The sequence below is a fragment of the Branchiostoma floridae genome, chromosome 9 (genome assembly GCF_000003815.2).
Source record: "Branchiostoma floridae strain S238N-H82 chromosome 9, Bfl_VNyyK, whole genome shotgun sequence".
In the NCBI taxonomy this organism is placed as follows: domain Eukaryota; kingdom Metazoa; phylum Chordata; class Leptocardii; order Amphioxiformes; family Branchiostomatidae; genus Branchiostoma; species Branchiostoma floridae.
In genome coordinates, this window is record NC_049987.1 from 24,712,246 (window position 1) to 24,723,993 (window position 11,748).

Genomic DNA, 11,748 nt, shown 5'->3' on the forward strand with positions numbered 1-11,748 from the left:
GTCGCAGCAACTACAGGACGAGTTTGATGCTCGAGACGAAGACCTGGAGGAGATCGGGCGGAAATGTCAGGCACTGATGACGGAGGGCAGCACAGAGGCCACCACCAGGATCAGGCAGCAGTCTGAGATACTGCAGGTCAGCTAAATTCCAGTGTCCTCGGCCAAAATTTTCTTTCGAGAAGTCTTTTAAGACGACGATGATGATGATGATGAATACGATGAATGCCCAAGTACTTGTTGACAGTTACAGGTTACTGTTCTCAGGGATATAATTTTGCAGAAGGGAGAAAATGGAGTGTTCACAGTGGTTGTATGTTCGAGGTTGAAATACTGAGAAACATTTTCACAATGGGAGAGGTCACAACAAAAACACTGAACATAACACCACCAAAGCATTTCATTTTTTAGAAAACACCTCTGCTGTAATGTTCTTTTAATTTGGTAAAATCTGCATGAACACTTCTTTGAACAATAAGCACAAATGTCAAATGTTGAAATTCTGTGTGTCTATCAAGAAATCTGTAGATTTTACATTGACCCTTTCGAGTCACGACTTCCTCCTCTGCTCAAGGCCCAACTGGGCGCCATGATTTTTTAAACAGATTTGCCCTTCTAATATTACCGGAATGTGTCACTCTGACCTTGGAACATCTCCATTCCCCTCTGCTCATCGGAGTGTGTCATAATTTGTTGAAGAATTGAGTGACCCCCTTGCCCCCTTCCACCTTGTAACAGAAACACTGCATTAAAAAGGGATATGTGAGTCCGGGATTTGCACAAAGAGCTGTCAGGATGGGGGATAGGGAGCTTATGTCAGGCGCGATGGTTTGTTAGAGAGTGATGATTTTTTTAGTACCATTCACAATATTGATTGATGAATAGAAGTGTTGCTTTTGATATGTATATGTAAGTGTTTGGAAGCACAATCTACCATTACTCAAGTCATCTATATATATGGAAATGTATTGTTAGCATGGAGTTCTTGTCTGAACAAAGGACTAAAAGTTATAGGCCAACATCGATATGGATTCGGACGTCAACTTTCAGTGAAACTCTACTTTTTACCTTTCAGAGTTGTCTGTTGAAAATTTGAATACCTGATTTGGATGTCTAACTTCTGGTGCATTTCTCATTGAATGAAATGTGTGTCTTTTCTGGTGGATATGATATAAGAAGAATTCAACATCATATCCATTGGTTCTAATTTAGTTTTTTCCTTACTGTCTCCACAGAAGCGAATGGTTGAGATAAAGGCAAAGTTCCGCAAGTACCAGAAGCCGGCAGACTTCGAGCCGAAGATGGGTCGCGTTCGAGACATCCTGAACAACGTTGAGAAGGAGCTTGGAGTGCTGGAGCTCAAGCACCATGAGCCTGAGATGGTGCAGGGGCAACTCGACATCTGTATGGTGAGATGTTTGTTTGTTTGTTTGTTTGTTTATGAGAAGGAGCTTGGAGTGCTGGAGCTCAAGCACCATGAGCCTGAGATGGTGCAGGGGCAACTCGACATCTGTATGGTGAGATGTTTGTTAGTTTGTTTGTTTATGGGAAGGAGCTGGGTGTTCTAGAGCTGAAGCACCATGAGACTGAGATGGTACAGGGGCAACTCGACATCTGTATGGTGAGATGCTGTCATGTTGTAACTTTTTTCTGAGAAGTCGCAAGAACACTGTAAAGAGGCAAACATTTGCAGGGATTTGATAAAGCAAATTTGAGAATATGAAGTGTTCGCAGTTGAAACTGCCATGCGGGATTTTACTGTAAAAGACGAAACCTCATGTAACATCAAATGTGCTGTCCTGACCTGATCTTACTTGCAAAATCCCAACATGCAGCACAAGTGTTTCACATAAAGACAACATAAACACCAGATAACGTGTCCTCTGTCTTCATTACAAGCCATTCTGTTCAAAGCTTCATGTGATTAAAACTGGCTTACATTCAACTTACTTACAGCTATACATCTGCTTTACATCTTTGTAATGTAAACAAATACTCAGTTTGCCGAAAACGACATTCTAAGCTACTATTTGAGCCTATTAACTGTAACAAGCAATTTTTGCATTCTTACCTCCTTACTTATCCTTCTTAAACCTTCAGCAGTATTACTATTTTCAGCAACCTAGTTTTGTAGACACTATAGACATATATGTAGCTTGAAAAGCCATGCAATGCTGCTGCATTTTGTGGATCGGTAGTAAATCTTGAATTTTTTACAATGTCATTTACTTCTAGACAGACAAACATGAGTGCCAAATTTTAACATATTGGCTAACTTTATTTGTATCAGGGCCTGTACAAGATCCTGAGTTTGAGGATCTATTTGGAATTTAATTACAATCATGTCATTTACTTAGACAGACAAGCTTTTGTGCCAAATTTTAACGTCTTGGCTGTTTCTTCCTTGAATCAGGGCCTGTACAAGATCCTGAGCGATGTGAAACCTGAGGTGGAGTTTGTGATAAAGACTGGGCGACAGGTGGTGGAGAAGAGTCAAGTGGACATCACGGAGGACCTTAACGAGCGGCTTAACGAGCTGAAACTCCAGTATAACGACCTGGGTGCTCAGGTGGGTATGCTGCGGGATCAGCTGGAGGGGATGGTGACTTCTGATTGGTGGCGTTGAATAAATGGGGAGTGCTGATTGGCGGCGTTGAACAAATGGGGAGTGGTGATTGGTGGAGTTGAATCAATGTGGAGTTCTGATTGGTGGAGTTGAATAAATGTGGAGTTCTGATTGGTGGAGTTGAATAAATGTGGAGTTCTGATTGGTGGAGTTGAATAAATGTGGAGTTCTGATTGGTGGAGTTGAATAAATGGGGAATGCTGATTGGTGGAGTTAAATAAATGGGGAGTGCTGATTGGTGGAGTTGAATAAATGGGGAATGCTGATTGGTGGACTTGATTAAATGGGGAGTGCTGATTGGTGGAGTTGAATAAATGGGGACTGCTGATTGGTGGACTTGGATAAATGGGACATTGATTGGTGGAGTTGAATAAATGGGGAGTTCTGATTGGTGGAGTTGAATAAATGTGGAGTTCTGATTGGTGGAGTTGAATAATTGGGGAGTGCTGATTGGTGAAGTGGAATAAATGTTGACTTCTTATTGGTGGAGTTGAATAAATGGGGAATGCTGATTGGTGGACTTGATTAAATGGGGAGTGCTGATTGGTGGAGTTGAATAAATGGGGACTGCTGATTGGTGGACTTGATTAAATGGGGAGTGCTGTTTGGTGGAGTTGGATAAATTGGGCATTGATTGGTGGACTTGAATAAATGGGGAGTGCTGATTGGTGGACTTGATTAAATGGGGAGTGCTGATTGGTGGAGTTGAATAAATGTGGAGTTCTGATTGGTGGAGTTGAATAAATGGGGACTGCTGATTGGTGGACTTGGATAAATTGGGCATTGATTGGTGGACTTGAATAAATGGGGAGTTCCGATTGGTGGATGAAACATGCTGGGCTGGGCTGGGTGGGGAGTTCCTATTGGTCGATGGAACAGGTTTTGGATGAGAGATGGGTCTTGATTGGTGGATAAAAAAAGAGTAGTGAGACCTGATTGGTGGATGAAACATGCTGGTTTCGGTGATGAGTTCTGATTGGTGGATGAAACATGCTGGGTGTGTTGGTTAGTTCTGATTGGTGGATGAAACATGTTAGATTGGATGGTGAGTTCTGATTGGTGGAGTAAATGTGATGATTTGGATGGTGAGTTCTAATTGGTCATGGACTTTCTTGATGATTGGTGAGTCTTGATTGGTTGATGGATTAATTGTGCTGGATGCTGTGGTGTATGTACTGATAAGCTTGAAAGTTTGAAAGCGAATAGTGAGTCCTGATTGGCTGAAGGAATAGGTGTGCTAGATGGGATACTGTGCTCTGATTGGCTAATTAGTAGGATTCTTTTTCTTTAAACAAATACTGGTTACAACTACAACTACTACTCCTTATTTTCTTTGAATATTTCTGATTAATCTCTTTTATACCTTACACCTGAAGTGCAAGATTGCAGCAAGTAACTAGTAACTTAGATGTTCTTTTTCTTCTTTAAATCAAATACTGGTTATACTGCTTCTATTACCTCTAAGTTTCTTTGAACATTTTCAATGAATCTGTTTCCTACTGCATGTATCAGAAGTGTAAGAAAACAGCCAGTAACCAGACTTATACGTCTTCCGCCCAGGTGACGGAAGGAAAACAGGATCTTGAGAAGGCCATGAAGCTGTCTAAGAAGCTAAAGAAGGAGATGGTGTCCCTTACGGAGTGGCTGGGCACTACCGAGGCCGAGCTCAACAAGAAGGAGGCAGAGGGCGCCATCCCGGCTAATGTTGAAGAGGAACTCAAGTGGTGCAAGGTACGTTCGACTTTGAGTATATTTTAGCCCAATTTTAGATAGCCTTTAGCAAATTATTTTTCTGTAGCTAAGATTGTGGAGAAGTGCAATGTACAGGGTTTTTTTTGGTAACATTTTTATGTATATTTCACGTATATCAGAGTTTTGAAATATGTCAGAGATACACTAAGGAAAAGGCTTCCAGTAGACAAGGGAAGAAGTTGTTTTTTTTAACATTTAGCGTTCATATTTAAAGATTTGCTCCAAATACCTGTTTACACCATAGTGTTGGAAAAAGGTTCAGCATTTTACTAAACCTAAGTATCGGTTGCAGACCCTTCAGCAAGAGATGACCAGGAAACAGTCCGTGGTCCTGATTATCAAAGAGACGGGGAAGTAGATGATAGAGTTGGCCAAGCCCGAACCCTTGCTCCCCTTGACATACACAAACAAACAAACAAACAAACAAACAAACAAACAAACAAATAAATATGTTTTCCCCTCCCAGACCCTTCAGCAAGAGATGACCAGGAAGCAGTCCGTGGTGCTCATTATTTTACACTGTTTGAATCTATGTTACCTGCAATTAGCCCACGGGCAAGAATTTGCAATAAACTTGATTAAACTTGATTATCAATGAAACAGGGAAGGAGATGGTGGAACTAGCGGAGCCGGGACTCTCACTCTCCTGGAGATACACAAACAAACAAACAAACAAACAAACATGGTTTCCCTTTCAGACCCTTCAGCAAGAGATGACCAGGAAACAGTCCGTGGTGCTGATTATCAATGAGACAGGGAAGGAGATGGCAGAGTTGGCCGAGCTGGGGACTCTTGCTCCCCTGGAGATACAGAAACAAACAAACTAACAAACAAACTAACATGGTTTTCCCTTCCAGACCCTTCAGCAAGAGATGACCAGGAAGCAGTCGGTGGTGCTGATTATCAATGAGACAGGGAAGGAGATGGCAGAGTTGGCCGATCCCGCCACCCTCGCTCTCCTGGAGATACACAAACAAACAAACAAACAAACTAACACGATTTCCCTTTCAGACCCTTCAGCAAGAGATGACCAGGAAACAGTCCGTGGTGCTGATTATCAATGAGACAGGGAAGGAGATGGTGGAACTCGCAGGGCCCGGCACCCTCGGTCCCCTGTAGATACATAAACAAACAAACAAACAAACATGGTTTTCTCTTCCAGACCCTTCAGCAAGAGATGACCAGGAAGCAGTCCGTGGTACTGATTATCAATGAGACAGGGAAGGAGATGGTGGAACTCGCGGAACCAGGAACTCTCGGTCCGCTGGAGGAAAAACTCTCCGCCCTGAACCAGCACTGGTCGGACGTGTGCGCCCGGGCAGCTGAGAGGAGGCTCAGGCTTCAGGTAGGGTTTTGTTGTTTTTGTTTTTTTAACGTGGTAACAAGTTTGTTTGTCGGAACCTTTATTTATTCATTAGAAGCTCAAATCGACCTGCAGGCCGCTTTTCATTGAGGTCATGAGGGAGGTAACGGTTAGATAAAATATAGATTTTCATACATAGAGTTTGGTGACACTTCTTCTTCTTCTTCTACTTTGTGTTTGAGGCTACCAACTTCAACTTGCTGAAAATTCTGTAGCCTGTATCGACTGTAAGGTTTGATCCAATCACACCATACATTTCCAAACTACAACCTCTTGTTTATACCTTAGAACCATTAGTGTAAATGACATACTAGACCCTTTATGTTGATGTATTCATACCTATAGATATCCATATATATGTGTTTAGTTGTACTGTAAGTAGTTGTTATACATGTCGACCTTACAAAAGTCGCTGTACTTTTGTCGTGTCAATAAAGATTGATTATAACCTTTCTCAAGGACACAACCTCTGGCCAGAGATGTCGGGAATCGAACCTGTGATCTCTGGATCTTTGGTCTCCTAGCCATTCGTGGCCACTGATTTTTTTATAGATTCATAATATCAAGACTCAATCCTGTATGGCTGTGTACCTGTACCTGTACCTGAAATTAGTTGAGGTACCAGAGTCCTCCCCAGAGGATGGAATAAGGGAGGCCCTTCACTATACTCCTTGCCCAGCTCCACTACACTCCTTTTGAAATTTAGTGTGTTTCTTCCCAATTTGTTTGGTTAGTTTTGCTAAAATTGATAACAATTCACAGATTTTTGTGCCAAGTGGCAACACTTTTCCAGTCAGCATTGTCTGCAATAACCTGTGAATGGGTGATGATCAAAACAATAGTCGTTTTGTCACTTCACAACAAAGGAATAACAACAGTATTTGACACCCTCTGTCAGTGCAAAATGAACCATTTTCATGAAAGTTCAGCGCGCTGGTTCGGGTTATTTTTGCCAGCCCCTCCACTATGCTAAAAAATTCCTGGGAGAACCCTGGGTACACAGCTCTGATTATACCCTTCTTGATGCTGCAGGAGTTCATGTCTGAGATGGAGAAGTTCCGGGAGGGTCTTAACGAGGTGCACACCTGGATGGAGAAGGTGGAGATGTTCTTTAAGATCTCCGACAGACTTAGTCCCGAGGAACAGGCCAAGGAGGTGGACACGTACAAGGTGAGATCTTAAAGAAGACTTGTGTACAGCCAAATCTGTTAATACCCCTGTTATATTATCCACGATCTTTGGGCGTATCTATGGAAGATTGGCCATATTTAAGATTGACAGAGGATTGCGCGTAACTGAAAACCGTCCCTGTCACATATAAGCCATACTTTGTACCTTGTACAATTGTTGTGCAATAAAGTTATTATTATAAGCGAGGCTCGGGCAATAGCGGCAGAATCGTCATCCGATCGATTTTCGCCAAATGTGACGGGTATAAGGAGGCTGATGAAATCTGGTCTATGTTGAAAACTTGTTTTTATAGGCAAGATTTGTCAATGCTTTTGTCAGTGGGAAAAACTGTCCGAGAAATCACCAAAAAGTGGTCACATGGTACTTATGTAGAGGTGGCCACTAGTACAGGTTTAACTGTGTGTTTAAGATGGAGACTTACTTTTAGGGAGATGATCATGCAGAAAATGATGCTTTGAGGCCTAATTGCATGTACGTACCTATATCATTTAGGTCGCCCTGCATCTAGCCCAATGCTCAAATTACAGTGTACAATCTCGTTCTAAGGAGGATTGTTCCAATGATATTTGGAATACTTTCATGTCCCTTCCGGATGAGTTGCAGCTGGTTTTCACTGCCTGATAGATCGTCAGAAATTTTTCTGTACGTCCTTTGAATTCACAAGAGATTCCCCAATGAGACGTTGATGCCTGCCTTCCTTAATCACAATCATTATGTATAGATTCGGTTCTAATTAAGGTAAGCCGCAATCAGCAATATCTGGGGCTGAAAGGAAAATGGGTAAAGCTTTTAAGTTGGTAGCGAAAGTGATGAATTTTTCACTCTGTTGTAGACTTGAAAGAAGGGGAAGAAAGGGGGTAATCGGTAGATAGCACTCGCTCCCAGTTTGACGGTGTGATTGGGAATTGAAAGGAGGAAGATGAAGAGATGATTAGAGCGTCTTAGCCGTCGGCTTGTCTGTCTCAAGGAGGTGTGATGGATTTCTCATTTGCCAGAAGAAAAGGCGTCTTGATTAGAGGAAGTCTGGGTATGAGATAAGATTTCTGTTGGAGATTTCAATTGTGCTTGTCAAGAAGTTGTCTCTTTATGATTACGGTTTGGGACACGAAAGGATGTGAGGAGAGAGATTTGAACTGGGTCACTGTAGACATTAGTGAAGATGACTTTGGAAAATGAAAGATGCTGCTGATAAGGCTTCTGTTCCTAAGGTATGTCTTAGAAGTTTTTGTCAAGTTGTTATGATTTCAAGACTGATGGTGTGAAGGATTCTGGAGGATGTGACACGTGATGTGGAAATGGTTCACTGTAAATATGTAGTTGATTCTTTATTATAGGGAGCCCTGAATAGGAAATTTGTGTTTGCAGTTTTTATGTGCTTGCAGCGCTGTTGTCTCATGTTTTATTTCATGTGTGTTGGTTTGAAAATTCTTGAGGATACTGAGACGTGATGTGAAGATGAGTCACTCCAGACACATAGTTACATGTAAGACAGCTCGACTTGCTTGAAATACAAGATGCTGTTCTTTCTTAATTACGGAGAGGCACAAAGCTCAAAAGGTCAAGAAGACATCCCTCGGTCATGTTAAATGTAGGTCAACTTATTGGTCAGCTTGGTCAAGAATATGGTTTCAAAGCGCCTTAAATGAGAGCCGTATGAATAGAAAAAAAAATATTCGAGGGTTGTCTACCGTCGCTCCATTTGGTCTATGCTGTATCGGTGTATCATTCGGCCTCTTGAGATTTGTCTGGGCAATTACTTTCATACAGTACAGGCTAGTAATTTTAGCTGTTACGGCAAGGGTTCTCCACAGTGAGAGTCTATTGAAGTGGGTTTATCTCCCATACTGAATGGGCCCCCCCTTGGTACCCACTTTTGCATGACAAAGGGGTGGGGGCGCGAACACCAACCGAAGGGAACAATCGGCACTTCCTGGGTGGACACCGAGAGAAAGGCACGCTTTGGTTTCTAGTCACGTGTGAGTGGAGCGATTCATTGCGCCGGGGAGGCGGTAACGATCGGTGATCGTGCAGTAGTAGCCGGTTTGCGCGGCGCTTGGTTGTTATCGGCGGAGAAGGATTGCTAGCTGTGCGGCGGAACCTCTCACCATTGGCTAGGTGAGATTGGGTGATGTATTGTGCTTTATATTGTAGGATATCTACAAGGTATTTATGGTACTGCTGTGCTCGGCATATGTGAAACAGTTGTTCTGTAGAAGCATTCAGTTGTGGGTGGTTCGCCACATGTGTTGTCTAAGGTGCACAGATTTGTTTCCTTAGAGATTTTCATTCAAGATAGTGATATTCATAGATGCAAGGTTCAATATTGAAGTATACATTACTTGACAGCATTGAGGCCTTCCCTAATTTATCTGTTTGTGGTTGACATGTGTTTCTTAAGGTGTTCAAATTTTTAACGATATAGCAGAAAATTTGGAAATTGTCATGTTCAATATTTCCATGAGGTAAGGTTGTATGTATAGATCTGTCGACAGCATTGCAAGCCTTGAGGCCATTGAACCCTTCCCTCATATCATGTTCACATGTCACCAGTGCACTTTGAACTGTAAAAAACGGTATGCTGTAGTAGGCTTGTACATAGTGGACTAGGTTTCTTTTAAAAGGCTTGTCAAGTAAAAAGCTTGTTCTCACAAGAACTTTGTTCTTAAGGTCATGCCAATTTCTTTCCTTTGTTGTCAGACGTTTTAAGTTAAAAATATAGCAAGCAGACATCATAAAATCAGTGGGCAGGGAGGAAAACTTCATTATGACTGTTTTCACTTCATAAAATTGAGTGCATCAAGGCATGAACCCCAGGCTTTGTATCCATTATGTTTGTCTATCTGTTTAAAAGCTGATAGTCAGCAAATCAAATTAGTGAGGTTTAATTAAAGTAAGAAACAAGGAAATTTCATTGGAATGTGCTATGGCATTCCGACTGACCCCTCAGAGATTGATACAGGGAATTCCAGCGTGCACAGACGGAGGGACAAAAGACTTAAGCACGGATCATGACAGATTAGCGGGGCACAAAGCATTGTCACAGTAATTGGCTTTAATTTACTGGCACAAATGGCCCAATCTGTCCCCTATAGGAATAGCTGATAGCAGCAAATTTAGCGCTGTTTTTAGGCTTGCAGATTTGTGGTCACCTCTTAATCGGGAAATGAAAACAACCGCAGAAATTCTTTTCCATATTTTGCTGACTTTCACCTTGTTTCATCTGTGAACTTAAATCTACCACTAACTCTCCATTTACTCCCTACCGCTAAAATAAACCCCACCGAACATTTTCCCTTTAACTGTTAAGTTTCAACGTGCCCTCAGCTGCCTGGAAGTAGATTAGTTGGCAAATAACCTTTTTTTTCCCCACATATGAATAGTCTTTATGTAGTGTTTTACGCAGTGATTCCAGCTCTGTTTGAACAGTAATTTGTGGAAGTGGGTCGCAAAGGCCCGCTATGCCATCCATTATGGACAACGTGGTTGCTGACTTTTATGTAAAACTTTGATGTAATCGGGTCATAATTGGTTGACTTCTGAGACCTCATTATTGACAGGCAGCCCCGTATTGATTGGCAGTTGGCTCCCGTCGGCACGGCGACCATAATTGAACGGCACCATGGGATTTGGGAGGGCGATGGGCAAACTGTTCCCCAACACTTAGGTCATTTGATTCTAATTAGTTCCCTTTTTGACGAAGGCTGACGTTTATCGTTAGTCTTGATTTGTTTTCCTGGCTTATTTGTCATACTTGATCAACACACTACAATATCAGTCGCAATAGTTTAGAATGTCGTTCCCACCCCTTTTCTAAGCATGAGAATTGCTAGGATACTGCGAGAGTGTTTCTAGATTTATTTTCGATTCGAGTGATCGGCAATGCGAGTTAGGAAATTTACCGCACGGTGGATGGAAGTGGAACGTTTCTAGCAGTGATAGATAACTTCCCAACTGGATTTATTTGCGATATCGTGTCCCAGGCTATTAGCTTTGCCAATTTATCGTCCTTGTACAGCCAATACTTGAAAGCTGTAGTTGATATAAATCTCTGGTTCCTCTGTAGTATGCTATAATTCTCTATTTGGTTTCGCATGCAGCTTTAGGTCAGCAAACACGACCCAGCAAAAGCCGATATTCGTTTTGATTAGAGGTGCTAGAGCAGTCGTTATGTAATTTAAAGACGCTCGTTTGTCTAGGACATCGTTAGATGCATGCCAACAAATTAGCTTTCCGGGAAGTAAAAAATTATACCCTGTCTGTTAAAAAATCTTAATGACTTTGCATTGAAAATGCATCTTGGTAAGCTTGGAATGACAGATTCAGCGTCTAAAATTAACAACTTGGACTCTCAAATTTAAGGACCAAATTAAGTAGGATTTAGTTTTGTGGAAAAATTGCTAAATAAGGACAGATATTCCAGAGTAGATTTTTTCCACGAGTGATCGGGCTGGGAGTAGTAATACTGTTCTTTTGCTATAAATGAGGGTCTCACAAGGAAACAGTGGAAAATTCTGGCAATACACTGTGTTATATTAGTAATTGCTAAGTACAGCCAGATTGAAAATATCTATTGATTTTAGTCCTGAGTAATAGGCCTGGAAGTAGTGACCTTGTTCTTTTGCTGTAGATGATTGTCTTCGAGAAAACTGTAGAGTGTCAGAGAAGAATCATGGTGGCGATACACAGTATTGTATTAGTAATTGCTAAATACAGCCAGATTTGAAAATATATATTGATTTTATTTGTGAGTAATAGGCCTAGAAGTAGTGACATTGTAAATGAATGTCTTCCGGGGAAACAGTGGCGTGTTTGCGAATAT

General features: G+C 41.7%; 2 protein-coding genes across 20 annotated transcripts in view; both read left to right on the forward strand.

The window, feature by feature from the left end:
• The window catches only part of LOC118422378 (dystrophin-like), a 102,740-nt gene extending 97,231 nt beyond the window's left edge, over positions 1–5,509 (forward strand). Inside the window, exons 32-36 of the mRNA XM_035829898.1 lie at positions 8–136; positions 1,233–1,406; positions 2,411–2,599; positions 4,184–4,354; positions 5,387–5,509. Coding sequence (XP_035685791.1) covers positions 8–136; positions 1,233–1,406; positions 2,411–2,599; positions 4,184–4,354; positions 5,387–5,494 — 771 coding nt within the window. The 3' untranslated portion in view covers positions 5,495–5,509. The remainder of the gene's footprint in view (positions 1–7; positions 137–1,232; positions 1,407–2,410; positions 2,600–4,183; positions 4,355–5,386) is intronic.
• Positions 5,510–5,523: 14 nt separating this feature from the next.
• The window catches only part of LOC118422915 (dystrophin-like), a 232,797-nt gene continuing 226,572 nt past the window's right edge, over positions 5,524–11,748 (forward strand). For all 19 annotated transcript variants that reach the window (XM_035830778.1, XM_035830765.1, XM_035830766.1 and 16 more), the window contains exons 1-2: positions 5,524–5,720; positions 6,771–6,908. In XM_035830778.1, the coding sequence (XP_035686671.1) occupies positions 5,553–5,720; positions 6,771–6,908 (306 nt within the window). In that variant the 5' untranslated portion in view covers positions 5,524–5,552. The remainder of the gene's footprint in view (positions 5,721–6,770; positions 6,909–11,748) is intronic.